The sequence below is a fragment of the Emiliania huxleyi genome, assembly GCF_000372725.1.
Source record: "Emiliania huxleyi CCMP1516 unplaced genomic scaffold EMIHUscaffold_3, whole genome shotgun sequence".
NCBI classification, from domain to species: Eukaryota; Haptophyta; order Isochrysidales; family Noelaerhabdaceae; genus Emiliania; species Emiliania huxleyi.
Window position 1 is genome coordinate 572,904 of NW_005199770.1, and position 19,686 is coordinate 592,589.

Here is a 19,686-nt window from a genome sequence, read left to right on the forward strand (position 1 = left end):
AACATTTGTGCAAAGGGTGACAGCGCATGCTTCGCACTGCAGGGATCCTGTGCCAAAGGTTAAAGCTGCGTGCATGATGGCTGCAGAGGATTCCCCGGGAATGGGTTCTTCCGTGCATATCGTTTTTCTCGTTTGGCGCTTCTGCTTGCGCAGTGTAAGAGCATGGCGTCGCGCTTTCGCTCCCAAAACGCGTGGCGGCGCGCACATTAGGCTGATGTCAAACACTGTCTGAGAATCTGTCACCGATGCACACCTGTCATCTCACTAATGCGTGGAGGGACAGGTGAGGCTCTCACGAGCTCACGATGTCCGGTTGAGGGGTTCCCAATCGTCCCCACGCCCCGCTGGACCACGAGGGCGCCATGCTCCCGCCGACCGCGGTCAGGCACGCGGCGACGCGCGGAGGCGCCCAGCTCTCGCAGACCTGCGGTCGCCCCGACGGAGGGAGGACGACCAAGGCGGGGAGGGAGTCGAGCACCGCCGAGGAGCGCGCCCACTCAAAGGGCGCGTCCCCCTCGGCCTGGCCGTGCAGTCGCACCTCGCCAAACAGGAGCGAGTCGGCGTACGCGCTCGAGAGGGCGCTCAGGATCGGGGGCGTCTGCGCGGCGCGTGACCGGTTGAAGAAGGCGACTGCGCGCGGGACCGAGCGCTGCGCGGCGAGGCGCGCAAAGGAGGCCCACGCGTCGTCGTCGTGCAGCTGCCGCGTTCGAGTGGGCATGTACGCGGCGGCAAATCCGGACAGGCTGTCGACGTCGAGGCTGCCGGCGTACGCGACTGCTGTCCAGCGCCGCGCCGACGCGTTCGGCGCGGCTGCCGCGGGCGGCACGAGGGCAAAGACGGCCGGCGTGGCACGCACATCTCCCAGCTCGGGCGGTAGCTCGGGCAGCGAGTCAGCGTCCCAGTAGGCGACGCCTGCAAGCCGCGCGAGGCGCTCCGCCAGCAGCTCCCACGTCGGCGCGAGCCGCTGGCAGAAGCCGCAGCTGGTGCGGCACACGTTGAGGAGCCAGAGCGGCCTCGGCCCGTCCGGCACCTCCGCCTGGAACAGGCGGGCGGCGGCTTGCTCCGTCGCGATGTGCCGGAGCATGTATGTGTGTCACATGAGGGAGAAAAAGAATGTACGCATGTGGGCGTATATGACAGGAGAAAAGACGAGCACTTGTTGTGTGTTGTGTGTTGTGGTGGTGTGCGGTGTGCGGTGTGTGTGTGTGTGTGTTGTGCGTTGTGTGTTGCGTGTTGTGCGGCGGGCGGTGGGCGCAATGCGGGTGGGTGGGGGGGGGGGGGGGCACTCACCCGGGGTTGCAGGGAGGGGGGGGGGGGGGGTCGCGCAGTCTGAAGCGTCTGAAGGAGGGGGAATGTGTGATGTATGGTCTTCTACGGAGGGAGGAGCGGCGGAGCGGGCGGCGGGGGACGATCGATCGGGCGACGTCCTCGTCGTGTGCGGTAACGCACGCGCTCCAAGTGCTCCAAGTGCGCTCAGCGCAGCTGGGAAGAGAGAGACACTGGAGCGGGAACGGGGCACAAACCTCCTCTCCTTGCAACAACAACAACAACACTTGCGAGAAGCACATGAAGTTACTGGTCCTCCCACGGGAACGTGTCCCGCAGATCCGCAGATACTGAACAAACACCTCTCGAGTAACTTCCTCACCCCAGTAGGCATCGCTATCCTCCAACGGATCCTCGCGCTGGAAGACGCACTGCAGCAGCCCTTCCCGGACGGACAGGTATGAGCGAGGGGCGGCGTTCGGTGCCATAGTCCCCGAAGCAAAAAAGAATCTTACAACCCAGTGTTGTGCAAAAAAGAAAGCCGGATGCCGCCTGCCTTGTTTTGTTATTTTCTTTCTCGGTCCCCTCTATGTAAGAGAGAGAGATTTTTAGCAATCCATGATGTGTTGTCATGTAATCCCCTACTCCCCCTCCCCCCCGAGGAGGACACCCCACGGCACCCGCTCTCTCTGTGTCGTGGCACGGTGGGAGATCGCTTGTCATCTCATGCATGCGTTGCCTTCTTGTTTTCTGATCCGCTTTCTCAATATGCCGGGTGTATCGTCTATTCTTTACTTTTTTATACCTCGGACTCGTAAGGCATATGCGGCGGTCAATATATTTTATTAAAACGTATGGCAGTGCCAGTGGAGTCGGTGGACGGTGGTACTATGTACAACTGTACTCTATGTCACGCGTTACTCTACGAGGTCTCTCTGACTCAAGAGTGTGAAGTAGACACGAGATCACACCGTCAGCCGACGGCTCGCTGGAAGAGGACGCGCCACACGCGCGCGTCGGAGACCAGCTTCGGGTCCCCCACCTCGGCCACGGAGTCGTCGACGAAGACGGCGCACGGCGCGTCGGCCTCCGGCGCCCCTCCGAGGGCGGCGAGAGTGGAGGCGACGTACTCGGCCTTGGAGCGGCCCTTCGACGTGACGCAGAGGCCGGCGAGCCGCACGCCCCGCTCCGCGAGGAAGGCGCGGATCTCGCCCTCGTGCGAGTTTCTCGTGACGACGTGGGTCGGGTAGAGCGCCGTCGCGGAGAGCAGCTCGGGGTCGAGCGTGTGCGGCCCGCCGGCGTACGGCGACCCGCCCGACTTTGTCGAGCAGAGCGTGCGATCAAAGTCGAGAAACACGGCCGCGGGCCGCAGCCGCGCGCACAAGTCCACCACCACGTCGCCGTCGCCCTGCGAGAGTCGGCAGTCGGCGCACGAGCGGAAGGAGGCGTCGCAGGCGGCGCACCGCAGTTGGTGCGGGCAGAACGCGTGCCGCGCGGCGCGGGGCTTGCGCCGCGGCTTGAGCTGCGCCTCTGCGTGCGGCTGCGGCGCGTCGTCGAGCGGACAGCGCCCCACCTGCCGCGCGCCCTCCTCGCACCGCCAGCAGAGCAGCTGCGGCCGGCCGCCGGGGAGGAGGATCGCCCACGGCACCGCCACAGCGCAGCCGCAGTCGCGGCAAGGCATCGCGCCCCGCAGCCGCTGGCTCCGCCCCGCGCCGCCCGCGCGCGACCCGCCCTTCCCCTCTCCCTTCCCCTCGCCGCGCTTCCCGTCGCGCTTGCCATCGCCCTTGCCGTCGCCCTTGCCGTCGGGCGGCGGAGGGAGCTCGACGCGAGTGCGACGAGCGGCCTACGACCAAGTTGCCAACCTAGCTCCGAGAAGACGGTCCAGGGAGGGGTCGTCTCACGTGCGGCGAGGTGCCGGCGGAGGAGGCCACCCCTCGGCGGCGATGGCGGCGCGCATCGACGCCTCGTGCCTCTCCTTCAGCTTGTTTAGCGTGGCGAGGAGGCCGGCCTGGCAGAGGGCTCCGACAAGGCTCGGGGGAGAGGGGGTGCTGGAGAGGGGGCGGGGAGAGGTACGCCCGCCAGCCGCGTGAAAGTCGCAGGCACAAAGAGCGACCGGACGCCTCGAGGCGCGTCACTGGCGACGAACATCCTGCCCTGCGGCGCCGCGCGCGGCCGGCGGCAGATGTCGACGATGTCTCGCAAGGCGGCGCGCAGCGATGCGTACGTCTCGCCTGCCCCCGCGCGAGGCACCCGCGGGCTGGGGCTCGAGGGAGGGGGGGGCGCCGGGAGGCGGAGGGGCGGCTGGGTGGGGAGGGGCGGGCGGGGAGGGAGGGGCGGCGCGGGAGGGGGAGGGCGCGAGGCGCGAGGGGCCCGCGCCGAGTGCCTCGAGCGCCACCGTGTGCTTGACCCACGACACGGCTGCCTGCAGGAAGGGTCCGAGAAGGGTCCGAGAAGGGTCCGTGAAGGTTCAGGCGTGTTTGGCGCTCAAGACGGCTGCCTGCAGCGCCAAGCTCGCTCGCTCCGCCTCCGCCTCCGCCTCCCCGCCGCCCACGGGCGCGACTGCGGGGAAGGGGCACTCGTGCCGCCGCAGCGCCGCCCGCACCGCCCCAATCCGCCGCTCGAGCGACTCGATCGCCCAAAGCAGAGCCGTCGCCGCGTCGGCGATCGCCAGCGCCTTGCAGCCGCCGCGCGCGACGAGGCTCGCCTGAGCGGCCGAGACCAGCCGAGCTCAGCCGAGCTCGGCCGAGCTCAGCCGAGCTCAGCCGACGAATCGCAGCCGGCTGTGTTGACGGGTGTTTGGAGGCGTGCGGTGGTGTGCGGGGCGTGCGAAGCCTCGACGAAACGGAGCTCGTGCGGTGCGCAGCGACTTGAGCCGCCGACCGACTTCAGCTGCGCCACCACGCGGCGCAGCCCCGAGCTCAGCACCTCGGGACCGAGGAGGCCGCCTGCAGGAGGGCTCCGACAAGGCTGCGACAAGGGCCCGGTAAGGCTGACCACGCCCGAGCTCGCACGCCGGCGTCGAGGAGGCCGTGAGGCGCGAGGGCAGAGCTTGGCGCCGCCTCCGCCTCCGCCGCTGCCACCGCCTCCGCCTCCGCCACCGCCTCCGCCTCCGCCTCCGCCGCCGCCGCCGCCTCCGCCACCACCTCCTCCTCCTTCTCCTTCTCCTTCTCCGCCGCCTCCGCCTCCGCCGCCTGCGCACTCTCCCGCCCCGCCGCCAGGGCGTCTAGGCGGCCGATAAAGGCCTCCGCCTTGTCGACGGTGGCTTGGCCCGCGAGAGAGAGGCCGCGCAGACGCGGCGGCAGTGTCGCGGTGGCGGGGTGGCGCGGCAGGGCGCAGATCGCCTTTGAGAGGTCTCGTACGTCGTGCAGCGCCACCCGCACCGCCCTCGCCCTCTCCAGCGCCGTCGCCGCCGAGGAGTACTCGGGCCAGTGCGGGGCGAGGTGGAAGGCGGTGCGAGACGGGTGGTCGCGGAAGAAGAACATCGCCTGGCGGTGGAGGGAGAGCTCGAGCCGCTGCGCGTCCTGGAAGAGGCAGAGGCACGCCTTTTTGTAGCTGATGAGCTCGCGCCGCAGCTCGAACGCCGACCGCAGGCCGCACAGACCGTGGAGTGCCTCGACCAATGCCTCCGCGGTCTTCGCTCCAAGCGCAGCCCGCAGGTCGTCCTCGATGAGCTCGAGTGAGCCGGACGGATAGCTCTTGGCAGTGGCTGGCGAGGCGTCCAGGACACACGGCGAGCGAAAGGCGGATGCGCGACGACGGATGCGCGCCTCAAAGGCGTGCGCCACCCGCAGCCGCCACAGCCGCCTCCACACGACCCAGGCCGCCGCCAGCGAGGCGGTGGCCACGACAAAGATGACTTTGGAGCTGCTGCGCAGCGTCATACACACAGTGGCGAGCGGTGGTGTGCGCGGCGCGGCAGAAGTTTGTGCGCTTTTTTTGGCGCGTACCAAAACAACGCAGCTGGCCTCTGGGTCGCCTCCGTCCTCCCATCCCTCCCTTGGGTTTGTTTTCTTTCTTTCCTTTCTGTACACACTACTTAAAATCCCCGAGTTCATTTTATTATTAAAACCAATCAATGAATAATAAAATCCCTGTGTGGTGGCGGCGTGCCGCCACACACACACACACACACACACATGCATGCACAGACACACAGCCCCTTCCCCTTCCCCCTCGACACACACAGGACGCACCTCTAGCGAGGCCCGCAGAGTATGTGGGAGACTCCTGCCGCCGCCCCTGCCACCCCTGTGTCAGTGTGCCTGTGGTTGCGAGAGACTGCCCGAGTGAGAAGCTGGAGGAAGGTCGCTAGACTGAGATGAGACCGCCAGTGGAGTTGGGAGTCCACCGTGCACCGCGCTGCGAGCCTGTCGTGTCCCTTGTCAGGAGCAGGAGAGCCCCACCTGTGCCCCTGGTCGTCCTTCCAAAATCCTGCTCGTGCAGGTGGGGACCCTGTCCTCCTCCCGCATCCCTCGTTTGGGTTTGTCTGTCTTCTTTCTTTTCTCTGCGCCGGGGAGGCGTTGTTGGAGGCTAGGACGCAAGCGTCCGAGAGAGAGAGATTTTTAGCAATACCAAACAACTCTAGCGTCCGTCGCCTGTATTACATTCGAGGGCTCGTGGTGAGTGTGGGGTGTGCCTCACGAGGCGGAGAGGCCGCGTGAACTCCCGTAGAAGCTCGCGAAGTGCGGATTTGGAGCGCCGCGCCGGACCTCCGCCGGGGCCCGCCGGGGCCACGGGAGAGGTCAGAAATCGTTTTGGGGGGTAGACTACTACAAACCGGTCACGGTCCCGTCCAGTTTAGTCCCTTGGCCGGCCCTGGGCCGCTCGGCACCGCGCGGGGGTGCCGTTAAGCGACCCTACGGATTTTCAGTGGTCGATTTTGGCCAAAAAGCCCAATGTGCCCCGCCCGCGCCGCCCCGGGGCACGGCAGAGTGCCTACTCTCGCCTCTCTGAGTCGGGGCGCCGGCCCTGTATCGTCCCAATAGACGCTACGCCACTCAGAGATCGTATTCAGAGAGTGAACTCCCCCCCAAAACTCACAATTTTATCACTAAGGTTCTCAGACGAGGCGAGTTGAAAGCGACCAGGGCATCAGGGCCGGTGCCGGAGCTAGCCCAAACCACGAGATCTACCTCCGTCTCCGCTCCGCGCCTCGAGCGGCCGGCTCCGCAGCTCACCAGCCGCGAGGGGCGACTCCTCCTCGCGCGGCGGCGGCGCTGCGTGCGGATCCTCGCACCACGACGAGTGCGACCGAGTGGCGGCCGGCCACGGCGTGCAACCATTCTCGCAGATGGGCAAGTCGGCCGTCACCAGCTGGCAGCACACGCGCCGCCGCTCCGCCTCTGCGGACGCGTCCCGCTGGCCGTCCGCCTCGAGGCGCGCGATGGCGGCGTGCAGCGCCTCGCCGCTCCGGTGCGCCGCCTCGACCGTCTCGTTGAGCTGCTGGTCTACGAGCGAGTTCCGGGAGGGGTCAGCGGGGTGGTGCAGGGACGCCTTGAGGGGATCGTCGAGCTGCTGGCCGCGCTGGTGCGCCCGCCCCCACTGGCTCCGCATGTGCACCGAGAAGATGCCGAGCGCGCCTACGGTGAGGCCGCGCGGAGGCGTCCGAGAGGCGTCCGGGAGGGCGCCTGTTTGGATGCCGAGAGCGCGCGCCCAGCTCCCTCGCGCATCGCACCGCGCACGCGGCGGGCGAGGCCTCCTCCCCGCCAGGGACCTCCCCGCCAGGGACCTCCCCGCCGAGGCCCGCCAGGCTGCCGGCCGCGCGGTGCGAGGCCCTCTGGCGGCCCCTGCCGAGCCCCTCGCCCCTGCCGGCGCCCTCGCACCGCGCGACGCAGCGGGGCAGGGCGGAGACGAGCACCTCGAGCGCACGCGCCGCGCTCTGCCCCCACGAGAAGGCGGGCACGCCGATCGGCCCCACCCCCGAGCTGCCGTACCTACGGGTCGGAGGAGGGTCGGAGGAGGGTCGGAGGAGGGTCGGAGGCGGGTCCGAGGAGGGCCCCGCCCGACCAGCGGGCGGCTCGGCGCACATGCAGCGCGAGGTCTGGAGGTCGGCGATGCCGACCGCGCAGCCGTGGCACGCCTCGAGGTCGGACGCCGGCAGACCGTGCACCTGCGGGACATGTACATGACATGTGTTGTGCATGTGCATGTGCATGTCTCGACACGTCTCGGACGTGTCCCGGCCCAGGGTCGAGGTTCGGAGGGCGGCGGCGGGGCGGGCGGCGCACCAGCGCGCGCGAAAAGACGCAGCCGAGTCCGCCGCAGTTGGAGGTGACGTCGCGGACGTAGGCGGACATGTTGCGGCCGCGCAGGTCGACGCGGCGACCCCGCCCGTCCAGCTTTGCGAAGGCGGGCCCAAACATCGGCTGCAGCAGCTGCGCCGCCCGGCCACCGCGCAGGTGCGGCGCCACGTGTCGCTCGGCCGCGCGCTGGTAGCGGGAGTCCACGCACGCGACCGGCGGGTAGGACGCCTCGCAGCCGTGCGCCGAGAACCAGAGCGGCATCTGCGGGTCGAAGATGCCCAGGAAGGAGGCGAGGCTGCGAGGGACGAAGAAGGTGTCGTCCTCGGTAAAGAGCATCCACGAGTAGTCGGGGAAGGTGCGGTTGCCGAGCACGATCGCCGTCGAGTACAGGTCCGAGTTTCGGCAGCCCGCCACGCCCGACAGCACCGCGATCCGCATCCGGCTGCTGTTGACCAGGCCGAGCGCCGGGTCGGGCGGCCGGTCGCACACGATGAAGGCGCGGACCGCGCGGAGCCAGGTGCGGGCGTGCGCGGCAAGCGCGGCGCCGCGGCCGGCCGAGGCCATCATCACCACCAGCAGCGCGTCAAGCGGCGCCGGCGCCCGGGCGCGGGCCACGCACTGCGAGAGGGCCGACGCGGCGGGAGGCGCCGCTCGGCGGAGCGCCTCCTCGGCGAGGCGCGGCGCGATGCGGGCTCCCTCTCTCGGGACGCCGGGCCCCAGGATGCTGTTTGGCGGCGGAATGGCGGCCGTGCTCATGCCTGCTTGGGGCGCGGCGGCCCGGCGGCGATGCGATGGATGTGTCTGCACACTGAACGTAGGAAGGTGTGGCCAGCTCGTGGGAAGGCAGCCCCCGTGGGAACGCCACCCCCACTACCTCCGTTTCGGCCTGCCTGGCTGCGGCGGCCGTCACTCCCCGACAAATCGCCTGCGCTCCCTGTTTCACAGCCATCCGTGCTCTACCCAAGCCGGATTTTTATATAGCAGCTCCTCTCTACCCCGAGCTGTCTTTCTCGCCCGAGGCTCGCCGTGGCCCCACACGGCAGCCTCTGCTCGCGTTTTCGAGCCAGGACCTTCGTCCGGGCCCATGGCCGGCACGCCATCGTCGATTCCGCGCGCTCGGCTCCACCGGCTTGCTGTGCGGACGGCTTCTTGTCGCTCTCGTCGAGAGCGTTTTGGCGGCCCGGCGGGTGGGAGAATATGTGTCGCCTGATGTGTCACTGTGTACGTCACATCGGTCTTGATAACAAGCACGGTCGATCCGTCGAAGCGATATACTCGTCACGTCACGCTGGACGGCTTGCACGGAGCTCTGTGCCGGCACACACAGGAAGAGCCGTCCGGCAAGAAGAGCTCGATAGGGAGCGAGAACCGTCAAAGGTGCTCACCCAGGTTTCGGACGTCCGTCATGGTGCGGTCAGTTCCCCCCAGGTTTGACCGCGCAGGTCTCAAAACTCGTCGAGCACTCGTAGCCTTTCTGCGACTCTCTGCGTGCTGCCGGCTCGGGAAGAGCAGATTTTGCAAGATATCTCAACGAGATCCGACATCTGCGCGGTCATTTTTGGAGTGATCTTACCGCGTCATGACGGAGTCTTGATACCTCTCGGAGCACCTCTAACGGTTCTCGCTCCCTATCGAGCTCTTCTTGCCGTACGGCTCTTCCTGTGTGTGCCGGCACAGAGTTCCGTGCAAGCCGTCCAGCGTGACGTGACGAGTATATCGCTTCGACGGATCGACCGTGCTTGTTATCAAGACCGATGTGACGTACACAGTGACACATCAGACGACACAGATTCTCCCACCCGCCGGGCCGCCAAAACGCTCTCGACGAGAGCGACATGAAGCCGTCCGCACAGCTACTCGGACATTACCGATCATGACGAGCGGCGAAGGAGTGCTCCGCTGGGTCACGCCACGGGGGCCCGCCGCCTCAGATGCGACTTTTGGATGCGGTAGGGCTTGCGCGAGCGCCTGTTCAGTCTACGCTAGACCGAACTGGGCGCGGGCCCTGCTATATAAAATTGAGCTTGGGTAGTAAGGATGGCTGCAATTACAGGATCCTAGCCACTCCGCCCTCCCAGCACGCGCCATTTTGGCTGCCTTCCAGCCAGTGCAGCCATCCTCCGGCCGATGGCTGCGATGGCTGTGTCCCAGCCATCCGCCCGGCCGCAAGATGGCTGTCATACAGCCGTCGCAGCCATCGGCCGGAGGATGGCTAAGCTTACTAGATCCTGACCAAGCGTTCCAACGCGATGGCTGAGAGATAACGACGCCAGCCATCCAGAACAAGGTGTGGTGGCTCGCGGAGCGAGAGTGGAGCCACCTGGGCTCGTGTCGGGGCGGCGAGAAGGCTGGGTCGAATTCGCGACAGCCATCCTCCGGCCAAATGGCTGCGACGGCTGTATGACAGCCATCATGCGGCCGGGCGGATGGCCGCGGCGGCGGTGGGCGTCATGTGGCGGGCGTCATGTGTCCAGACATTGTCCGAATTTCGGCGGATCTTGGGGGTGTGGTCAACTAAAAAAATACCTTTGTGCTTGGGAGGGTCGGCGTGCACTCACTCACTAGGCGGATGTGCACACTAGGGTGATAAGAAACAAGAATTTCACAAGCAAACTCCCTCGCACAACACTGACTGGAAACAAGAACGTGCGACGACAGTGAGGGTGTGAGAGACAGACTACCCAGGGTGGCAGGGAAGGTCTTTCACTACCTTACAGCCCCTGCCTGAGCTCCCTCCACCCTTTACGTACGGATCATGTAGTCCCCACCGCAATCGCTGTCGTAAGAAAAGAGGGCAGCGATTTCTTCTTTCAAGTTTTTGCTTTGCGCGCTGTCTCACAGCACACCGACACGACAAGCAAGGGCGTGGACTGGCGCACACTAGCACCAACCGGCACACAGAAAGATCGACGGCGCAGGCTCACCACGCCACTGCGCGGCCGATTTCTTCTCTCAAGTTTTTGCTTTGGCCTGTTCACAACCCGCACAAACGCAGCAGGCAGTAGTGCTAGCCTGCACCACACACCCCACCGCTCTCTCCAGCCAGACCCCTCCACACTCTCGCTCGCCGCGTCCGTGGCCACGGCGCGCTCCGGGGAGTCGCACCTCCGGCCGCAGTCTGGGCGGCCGCGGCCGCGCGCTGCGCGCTGCGCGTGCAGACCTCTCTCATCACCGGCTTGCTTTCCTCGCAGGCCTGCGCGCGCGGGCGAGGGTTGTGCGAGGATGGCAGACTTCTCCGGGGGCTCGATGAGCAGCGGCGGCGGCTCGATGGCGGGGATGGGCGCCGACCTCGGCACGCTCGACGAGCCCGTCACCGAAACCATCATGCGGGACCTGCGGATGGTGGGCAACAAGATGCTGTGCGTGCTCAACCCGCGCAAGGCCAACATGCAGACGCTCAAGAACTGGGACCTCTGGGGCCCGCTCGTGCTGTGCCTCACGCTCGCGACGTTGCTCTCCTGGTTTGCTCCGTACGAGCAGAAATCGCTCGTGTTTGCGTCCGTCTTTGTGATTGTGTGCTGCGGCGCGACGGTGGTGACGGTCAACGCGCTGCTGCTCGGCGGCAACATCTCCTTCTTCCAGTCCGTCTGCGTGCTCGGCTACTGCATCTTCCCGCTCAACATCGCCTCCGTCATCTGCCTCATCGGAGGGCCGCTGATATGGCGGCTCGCCGTGGTCGCCGTGTGCTTCTTCTGGTCCACCTCCGCCTCGCTCGGCTTTATGGGCGAGCTCGTGCCGACCAACCGGCGCGCGCTCGCCGTGTACCCTCTCTTCCTCTTCTACACGAGCATCGGCTGGCTCATCCTCATAGCGGCGCGCACGTCGCCGTACAGCTGAGCGCAGGGCCGCGGCCGAGACGGGCCGAACGCTGCGTCGGGCGCCGAGGGCGCACCATGTCTAGTCGATCGCGTTGCTGTGTTCAGACATCAGGAGAGCTAAGTGGTTATGTTAGAACAGCCGGCGTGGCCGCGCCGCGGGGCCTCGCCAGACGCCACAGGCGCATATGGCATTTAGAGCCGTATGATTTAACCAATAGAGTATATTATCCGGCGGCTCCGGCTCAGGTCGTGGGGCATAGCTCGGGTGTAAACGGGGTCTGGGGAGGAAGCCCCAGCGGCCCGCCGCAGGCGCCGCCGGAGGCTGGCCCGCCGCAGGCGCCGATTTTTTGGCGTTTTTTCTCAAAATTGAGGGATTTCTCATCTAAATTCTCATCCAAAATCGAGCTCGCTACGAGCTCTCTAACTGCACAGCATCTCCTTGTTGAGCCTAGCGGCGCCCGTATCGCCCACGCCCATATTCCTTTTTCTTGCCCTTGGCCCTTGCTGCACTCAGCCGCTCAACCTCCGCCAGTCTCTCCTTGCTCGTTGCTGGCGCTGCCGCCCCCAGTACTGCGATTGCAGCTCCTTGGCATGCCGCGCCGCCTCCATCTGCTGTGCTTCCCACGCTGCCGCTTCCTCTAAAGCAGCGCCGCCACTAAGCGGCGCAACCAAGTTCTCGCACTGTTTGCATGAGCATGTGTCCTGCTGGTGCGGCGCACAATCCGCGCGCGGCGAGTGAGAGTAGAAGACTGACAGCAGGAGCTGCAGGAGCTGCAGGAGCTGCGCAGATCGGATGGGTGGTGACGCCGTCGAGCGACGGCGCAAAGACCAATCACCACCGCTGAGAGCCGCGACACGAGGCTGCTGGCAGCTGCACCTGTGAGAGCCGCGACACGAGGCTGCTGGCAGCTGGCAGAGCGAATCGCGATTCCGGCGGCCGCCGTCAGCCCGCCGACACCGACGGCCTGTCTGAGGTCAAACTCCCACCGCACGTCGGACCAGTCGTGCGTCAGCCATGGCGACGAGACGTCTGTATGCAGACAGCCCGCCACCCGGGCGATAGAACATGCCAGCTGGGCTCTTCCAGGGCTCTCGTGGCCCGTGCGTGTGCCCAGTGGAATAGGGCGGGCTGCGGCGGGCGCAATAACTATTCACAATGAAAACTATAAAAACTCGCGGCTTCATCAAAGTTTGAGGTGGCTTCGTCCTCAGCACCATCAAGACAGCTCTATTCACACCCTGTTTGGTTTGAAGCCACTCGGGGATGCCCGTTTACACCCAACCGACGAGTCGCTGGGCCCTCTGACCTGAGCCGGAGCCTCCTCGAGCGCGCGGCCAGTAAGGTCGTCTCCGATCTCGCATAATAAAAAGCCGTATCGTGTACCCCAAGAGGGTATCGATATTAAAACATAGTATCGATATATCGTGTTAGTGAGCCGCAAAACGCCGCACAATGGGGTCAAATCTCAAAATGCCGCCCGCATGCGACCGTTGCGACGGCGGGGGAGCTGTCGATGCGCCGCATCGTGCGGGTTGCGGCATGGGCGATGGGACGCACCACAAAAACCGTTAGAGAAAACAGTAACGCTCACCCCTCCTCATCACTGTCGCTGTACGTAACCAGCGCCGCCGGGGCCGGCAGCGCCAGCGGCACGGCCACGGTGGGAGCGGCGGGACGGGCCGCCGGGATGGCGGCGGCGATGGCTGTCGCTGGCCGGGTTGGTGCGTGCCTTTCCGCTGGCCGCGTCGAGATCTCCATCCCCCTCGCTCGGCGCAGCTGGAGCGCGCGGAGCGCCTCCTCCTTCTCTTGCGCCGCGCCGCCGCCCGGCTGCGCGTCGAAGATGGAGCCGTGCAGCAGCCGGACCCGCCTCTCGCCGCAGACGGCGTCGGAGCGGCGCCGCTTGGACGCGCCTATGAGGAGGAGGTTCCGAGCAGGTTCCGAGAAGGCAACGGGATGGCGTCGCTTTGGACGCGCCGAAGCGGATGGCGGCGGCGGCGGCGGCGTCTTCGGGCGCCTCGGGCAGGAGCGGGTGCCGGATCCCCTTTGCAGCCTCCTCCGCCGCCTGCGCGAAGCTCGAGTGCCTTGCCTTGCGGTGCTTCCTGCGCAGCAGCTGCGACGAGCCGTAATCGTCGAGCCAAGCCTGGAGTAGGGATAGGCTGGGGGGAGTGAGGGTGAGGGTGGCACCGCAGCTTCTTGCGCTGCATTCCTCCGCCTCGCGTGCACAAAGGCTACGAGCGCGGGCAGTCGAATAGAGTGGGCTGTGCGTGGCCTGTCGTCCGCATCTAGGGAGCCCGAGCCGAGGCGCGCGCGTCCTCGAGGGCAGAGACCCGCTCGGCGCGCGCTCGCTCTACGGAGCGGCGGGCGGCCGGCGCGTGCTCCAGCCCGTAGAACGGGTCCGCCGCCCTCCTCTCCCTGTCCTTTGGGTCTGCCAGCTCCTCGACGCCGAGCTCCTCGGCCGACGGCACCTGCAGCCACAAAAAGAGTCAGTGAGAGGTGCGACTGTGTCCGTGAGTCCGCATCTACGCGGGAGACCTTCGCGCCGGGCAGCTTGTCGAGGTCGCCGACCCGGACGGCGCCCTCGGCGACGACGTAGTCCGCCGCCTTGGGGTCGGTCCGCACCTCGATGTAGTGCGCGTTCCGCGTGCGGTCCGTGCGCGACGTGCCGTCCTCGGCGGCGCACATCATCCGGAACGACCAGACCTTGGTCGAGAGGTACTTGCCCACGCACTTCTTCTCGGCGTTGAAGCGCACGCCCTTGGCGATGCGATTCCCGCAGCCGGAGCAGCGCACGTCGAAGGGCATCTCGAAGCGCACCACAAGGATGCCCTCGCCCAGCTTCTTCGCACGCTCGCGCAACGGGTGCGCCTTCCAGGCGGGCTCGCCGAGCCGGGCCGCGGCGAGCTCCGCGCGCGAGCCGCGGCGCGGGTCCCAGTCGGGCGGGTGATAGAAGTTGTCCGCGCGTGCCGCCTTGAGGGAGGACATGCCGGCCGGAGGAGCTCAGTAGCCCGAGGCACTTGCGGCGCCTACGTAAATTTTCTTTTTTGAGTCCTTTCCTCAGCCCTCCCGCTCGATGTAGTTGATTTAGGTAATAAATATAAATAAATAAATGGACACCCCAAACTAAAGAAAGAAAGAAAACGGACAACCCAAGGGAGGGATGGGAGGACGGCACGCCGCCCCACACAGGGATTTTAAGGAGAGGGGTGTGGTGCGCTAAAAAAGAAAACAGACAAACGTTTGGCGTTTGTGGTGCGCTAACTTGCAAACACACGGCTCCGATTTCTTCTTTCAGCTGAGCTCCACTGAGGAACACCGAGCCATGGTTGCGCGCTTGCTGGCTGGGCTCTGCCTCTTCGCTGCCTGCGCGCCGTCGGGCGCCTTCACGCCGCCGGGCGCGCTGAGCGCCGTCACGATGCCCGCGACGCACGCCGCCGTCGCCCGGCCCGCCGTGAGTGGGTGCGCGCCGCCGCTGCGCCCGCTGCAGCTCTTGGCCGGGAGAGGGCGCTGGCGCTGAGCACGCCCCCCCTCTCGTCGCAGAGCCGTGCGCACATCATTGCCGACGATTGTGATGGCCGTGCCGAAGAAGCGCCAGTCTAAGATGAAGACGCGGCAGCGGAAGGCCAATGTGCGGCCGCCCCTTGCCCGACCGCGCTCCGCCCGGCGGCCCAACCCAAGTCTGCACGGAGCGCGCGACTGACCCTCGTTGGCCGCCCCCGCCGCCACGCAGTGGTTCGCCAAGGCCAGGCGCCAGGCCACGCTCGCCCTCTCGCGCGGCAAGTCTGCCAAGTATGACCCCCTCGAGGACCCGAAGTACTCGTTTGATGCCGTGGAGGATGACGACGAGGAGGAGGACGAGGACGAGGAGTAGACGGCCGCCGTCCCCTACCGCTCGCTTCCGCCGTGGAGGGCCCGCACTGTGTTCAGCGCGGACGTGGCTAGGTCTGCGTGAATCGCTTAAATAGCTGCACACACGACGCTCACAAGCGCGCTCTGTCGACTCTATTCCTCGTTTTGCCTGTGTTGTACTGTAAACGACCGCGTCACGAGTGCGCCCGTCCCGCGTGTCGTCAAAAAAAGGGTCTTACACACTCACTCTCGACACACACCAGTGCGCGGTGTGTGCAGTGAGATATGCCGCGTCTCACGCCTCACCCGTCACCGCGACGCGTCCTCGTCCAGAGACGGCGGCACACGATGATGTGTGGCGGCTGGTGTGCACCCCGTGTTTACTCGCTTGCTTTTTTTTCGCTCCAGCCCTGCGGGTCTTCACACTCCTCAAGGGCCTTGACCCTTGTAACAAGGGGCTCCGCCCCGGGTTAGCGTTACACGTGTAAGAGCGTTATGGGGTGGTGTGACGTTGGTGTGTGGCTGGTGTCAGCCTGTCGCTGGGTATGGGGGTACGACGGCGCGACGGGCATGGCGACGGGGCGGGAGCGGGAGGTGTGAGTGTCGCATGTGCGGTGCGGGGGTTTCAGCTCCGTGGGCGCGGGTTTCCGCGGGGCGGGAGGCGGGAGCGTGTGCGGGGGTGCGTGGCTGCCGGCCGTGACGTGTGGTGGGCCGCGTTGGCGTGCTGGGGCTGTCTGACTGTGACTCGCGTGTGCGCGTCGCTCTCGCGGTCCTGATGCAACTACATCGGCTGTGTAGATCAGACGTCGTCTCCACGGCGTGCGCCGCGCTGCGGACGCGGGGTTATGGCTTATGCCACACACGCGTCCAGCCGTCCACAGGCGCGCGAGTGCGCCCAGAGACCAGCCGACTGGCCCTCGCGTGTCCTCGATCACTGTCATGAGCTGTAAGCTCATAACATATATGAGGTGTAGTACACGACTCGAGATAGAAGGTACCGTACTCAATAATTAACGACCAGACCACTGCCGCAGCACAGCGCGCACTGTGAACTAATGCGCGCCATGTGTGCAGGCCCATGGCATGCCAACCACCATTCGGGGAGCTAGCACTCTAGTACACTCCCAGTCGATACTAGTCGATCGTTAGCGGCGCACAGCGCACACGCCTCGAGGCACACCCCGTCGCGCTTCGTGTCCATCCGACCCCTCCCGGCTCGCGCGCCCCTTTTGTGCTGCCGGGCTCGCGTCACACCGAGCCGTGCAGCGCCTTCTCGCCGTTCGCCCGCTCAAAGGAGCCAGCGCGCCGCCCTGCGTTCCGAGCGCGGGACACCAGCGCGAGGGTCACCAGAGACCCAATCAAGGCGCCGAGGGCGAGGCCCACGCCAACTCCCGCCAGGCCGGCGGCGAGGAGATCAAAGCTCGACTCTGTGGTGAGTCTGGCGCCGCCGTCGGAGATCGACGGCTCGCCTGTCTCGTTCCCGCCCGCTTTGATCTCGCAGTTCGCGGTGGGCATCACCGCCTCGACAGCACCGAGGAGATCGAGGCCCGCCGCATCTTGGTCATAGGGCATGGAACGCATGGAGGACGCAGCGGTCATGTAGCTCTCAAAGCAGTCGTTGAAGCACTGGACGAGCTCAATGTAGACGTTGGACGTGCCCGAGTCGTCCGGCGGCGGCGGCGGCGGCGGCGGCGGCGGCGGCGAAGCCGAAGGTGGAGGCGGGGGAGGCGGCGGGGCCGGAGGAGGAGGAGGAGGCAAGATCTCTTGCCCAGGCGGTAGAGGCGACGAGCTGGGGTTTGGTGGGGTAGGTGGAGGCGGCGGTGGTGATGGTGGAGGTGGCGGCGGCGACGGCGGCGGCGGTGGCAGGCTGAGGGGTGGGGCGCCCTCGTTGGGCTGGGCGCCTCCACAGATGCCTCCTCGCCCGCCGGTGCCGACCGCGGTGCAAGCGCAGTCATTTTCGTCAAAGGCATTCCCGTCAAAGCTTGCGCACGGCGGCCCTGCAAAGAAGAAGTAGTCACCGATGACCCCTCCGTCAGCCCAGGGATAGCGGAATGCGTCCCAGGCTGCCCAGGAGATGGAGGTGAACGCGTTCAAGTCCTGCGATGTTGAGGCGTACCCGCCGACAGGCAGGGTCTCGAACGCCGTCATCCTGGGGCTGATCTGGCCAACGTCGACCGCCTGGCTCGTGGGCGTCACTTCCAGGTCGGAGCACTGTGAGTAGAACTCGGGAGGCGACACGTGGATGGCGTACCACTCCCACCGCAGAATGGCGTCGCCACCCGGCAGCCACTGTGGGAGGTCGATGCTGAAGCGTTGGCCGCTCTTGGACTTGCAGTCGGGAACATTGGCGATCTTAAACCACTGCTTCTGCGCCCGGGGCAAGGTCGTGTCGTAGGAGAGGTAAAAGGCGCAGTCGCCGACGTGAAGCGCGGAGAGGTCGTACTGGACATCAATCGTGCTACCCGCCGTGACGGACGTTGGAGGGTACGCGGTGGGGTTCTGCTGCTCGGTCCAGCGGCACGCAAAGCTGTCGCTGTTCCTGTCGACGGGGTCGTTCTCGTATGCTCCGGGCCGGCCAGAGTATGGGACGGGGAAAGTCAGACGTCCGTGGGCGATGACGGAGGAGGGGAGAACCGCCAGCACGAGGTAGGCCATGGTACAGCACGAGAACCGCCAGCTCGAAGAGGCCATTTTAGGAGGGTTCACTACAGTGCTCGCCTGCTCGTCGCGCCGTGCCCAATCGCTTATCACGCGGCAAAGAAAACGAGCTGTTGACCAAAGAAAACGATCCCGCGGGAGTCGGCGGTCACTGGCCTCGACTGGGTGAACCCTGCCCAGCCCCCCTCCGTGTCGCGATGCGCTCCCCGCTCCCGTCCCCCTGTGTCCCTGATCGTCCTTACAAGATCCTGCTCGCGCGGGTGGGGACCCTGTCCTTCTCCCACCCCTTGTTTGGTGTGTCCGTTTTATTTATTTTATTCATACTGGCCTCGACTCACGCATGCTCCAAGTGCTAAACGACGCTCACATGACATCAAGCGATTTTACGACAGCGATTGTGGGGACTACATGATTGATCGTCCGAACGTGAAGGGTGGAGGGGCCCGTCCGCAGAGCTAGGCGGCGCGGGAGCCCCCCACTGGGGCCGAGGGTAAGAGGCCGTTTGCGTCTAGAGAACCGACTCGAGCAGCTGTACAGGGGAGAGCAGCTTCGTCTTTGCGGCGTGGCTCGCGTCCGACATCAGCCACGGGTGATGCTTCCGCTTATGCTGGTACAGGCCGCCGTACGTGACGTACGAGGCGCCGCAGCCCGCCTCCTCGGTCCTCGCAAAAGAAGCTCGCTCGCGCGTTTGGGTCGGCGGGAGGCCGGCCGCGCTTCTTGCGGCTCGCAGCGGGAGCTGGAGCTGTGGGTGTGTTGTTAGCGACCGCCGGCTCTGCAGAACCATTTCGCGCCCGGTTCTCGAGCTTGACCTCGTTGAGCACCGCCGCTCTGTCAGTCCGCGGTGCGAGTCAGTGTCACGAGCCTCCGGCTCCGCCGCTCTGGGGGGGCGCGGGGGCCCCCGGAGGCACCGTGCGCCGCGCCGCAGTGCGGAAACGGGGCCCCGGCGCTCAGAGTCGCTCAGAGCACCAACTTCCCGATTAAGCTAGGTTAATCAGAGGGAAGATTTGGAGAGATCTCGAGGAGTACATACACATAGACCCTCCAACCATCAGAAACCTCCGACCTGATTGGTCGCACTGACCGCCGACAGATCACTCCAGACAGCAGACAGGCCGACGTCTGCACACGGCCGGCCGGGCGAGAGGCTTGACACGATCCGACCCTGCGACCCTGACGCTGGTGCTCTAGTGATCAGACATGCACTGCTGACTGCTGCCACAATGTGCGACCTGTGCTGGCCCACTTGGCGGCCTTCCCGGTCAGTGGTGAGGCGCAGTTCAGAGCTGTCGATGGCGCGATGCCGCACTGGTCCCACATTGGTGACACTAGACCACCAAGTTTGCCGGTCCAAGAGAGAGGCACCGGCGCTGTCCTGAGAAGGTGCGTGGTCCCTCTTGACTGCCCATGCGCGCGAGGCTGTGTAGGCATAGCCTCGAGAGTGCCAGCAGCCAATCCGAGGCAGTTTGTGACGCGCATTGCGTCAGAAGCGTGCACACAATGGAAGGACACCTTCCTGGCCGTAGGATCAGGTCGTCACTGAATGCTTGATACTAAGGCCGCGCGAGCTATGCAGGTGATCAATTGTGCAGCATGGCACGGGCAGCAGCGCCGAAAGGATGTTGCAAGGCGTGATAGCATGGCCGCAAGTTCGCCGAGCTCCCCCATGAAAACAAGTAAAAAATCGCCGAAAAATTCCGAAAAAATCGGCGCCTGCGGCGGGCCATGGGACCCCATCTCCCCCCCGCATGGACACCCCCTCTGGCGTCTGGGGCCCCCGCGCCGGGCGGCCCAGAGCTCCGCCGCCCGCCCCCGACACGGCGACGCGCCAAGAGCCCACCCAGCGCGCAGGGAGAGA

The 19,686-nt window shown here is 66.0% G+C and overlaps 7 protein-coding genes across 7 annotated transcripts; 2 read left to right on the forward strand and 5 right to left on the reverse strand.

The window, feature by feature from the left end:
* Positions 1 to 292: 292 nt before the first annotated feature.
* On the reverse strand, positions 293 to 1,754 carry EMIHUDRAFT_95416 (hypothetical protein; the record flags this gene model as incomplete). Its single annotated transcript, XM_005775156.1, has 2 exons — positions 293 to 1,036; positions 1,629 to 1,754. The coding sequence occupies 2 exons, from the start codon at positions 1,752 to 1,754 to the stop codon at positions 293 to 295; spliced, it is 870 nt and encodes a 289-aa protein (XP_005775213.1).
* A 485-nt stretch (positions 1,755 to 2,239) lies between these two features.
* EMIHUDRAFT_95417 (hypothetical protein) lies at positions 2,240 to 5,147 on the reverse strand (the record flags this gene model as incomplete). The annotated part of the gene is made up of 3 exons (XM_005775157.1): positions 2,240 to 3,109; positions 3,662 to 3,688; positions 4,278 to 5,147. The coding sequence occupies 3 exons, from the start codon at positions 5,145 to 5,147 to the stop codon at positions 2,240 to 2,242; spliced, it is 1,767 nt and encodes a 588-aa protein (XP_005775214.1).
* Positions 5,148 to 6,063: 916 nt separating this feature from the next.
* Positions 6,064 to 8,402, reverse strand: EMIHUDRAFT_447664 (hypothetical protein; the record flags this gene model as incomplete). The annotated part of the gene is made up of 6 exons (XM_005775158.1): positions 7,494 to 8,402; positions 7,293 to 7,375; positions 7,124 to 7,199; positions 6,995 to 7,052; positions 6,399 to 6,845; positions 6,064 to 6,122 (listed from the first exon to the last, which is right to left on the reverse strand). Exons 1-6 carry the CDS (start codon positions 8,262 to 8,264, stop codon positions 6,064 to 6,066), a joined length of 1,494 nt encoding a protein of 497 aa, XP_005775215.1. The 5' UTR covers positions 8,265 to 8,402.
* Positions 8,403 to 10,857: 2,455 nt separating this feature from the next.
* EMIHUDRAFT_432045 (hypothetical protein) lies at positions 10,858 to 11,495 on the forward strand. The gene has a single exon (XM_005775159.1). It carries the CDS (start codon positions 10,863 to 10,865, stop codon positions 11,343 to 11,345), a length of 483 nt encoding a protein of 160 aa, XP_005775216.1. The 5' UTR covers positions 10,858 to 10,862; the 3' UTR covers positions 11,346 to 11,495.
* Positions 11,496 to 12,914: 1,419 nt separating this feature from the next.
* On the reverse strand, positions 12,915 to 14,309 carry EMIHUDRAFT_95420 (hypothetical protein; the record flags this gene model as incomplete). The annotated part of the gene is made up of 4 exons (XM_005775160.1): positions 12,915 to 13,237; positions 13,278 to 13,467; positions 13,655 to 13,792; positions 13,860 to 14,309. The coding sequence occupies 4 exons, from the start codon at positions 14,307 to 14,309 to the stop codon at positions 12,915 to 12,917; spliced, it is 1,101 nt and encodes a 366-aa protein (XP_005775217.1).
* A 330-nt stretch (positions 14,310 to 14,639) lies between these two features.
* Positions 14,640 to 15,384, forward strand: EMIHUDRAFT_432048 (hypothetical protein). The gene is made up of 3 exons (XM_005775161.1): positions 14,640 to 14,783; positions 14,865 to 14,952; positions 15,055 to 15,384. Exons 1-3 carry the CDS (start codon positions 14,647 to 14,649, stop codon positions 15,193 to 15,195), a joined length of 366 nt encoding a protein of 121 aa, XP_005775218.1. The 5' UTR covers positions 14,640 to 14,646; the 3' UTR covers positions 15,196 to 15,384.
* A 1,037-nt stretch (positions 15,385 to 16,421) lies between these two features.
* EMIHUDRAFT_95421 (hypothetical protein) lies at positions 16,422 to 17,864 on the reverse strand (the record flags this gene model as incomplete). Its single annotated transcript, XM_005775162.1, has 1 exon — positions 16,422 to 17,864. One exon carries the CDS (start codon positions 17,862 to 17,864, stop codon positions 16,422 to 16,424), a length of 1,443 nt encoding a protein of 480 aa, XP_005775219.1.
* Positions 17,865 to 19,686: the final 1,822 nt, after the last annotated feature.

Coding starts and splice junctions, on each gene's coding strand:
- EMIHUDRAFT_432045 (XM_005775159.1), top strand. CDS start 10,863: ATGCTGTGCGTGCTCAACCCGCGCAAGGCCAACATGCAGACGCTCAAG.
- EMIHUDRAFT_432048 (XM_005775161.1), top strand. CDS start 14,647: ATGGTTGCGCGCTTGCTGGCTGGGCTCTGCCTCTTCGCTGCCTGCGCG. Junction 14,784..14,864: donor GCCCGGCCCGCCGTGAGTGG/GTGCGCGCCGCC, acceptor CTCTCGTCGCAG/AGCCGTGCGCACATCATTGC. Junction 14,953..15,054: donor CGCGGCAGCGGAAGGCCAAT/GTGCGGCCGCCC, acceptor GCCGCCACGCAG/TGGTTCGCCAAGGCCAGGCG.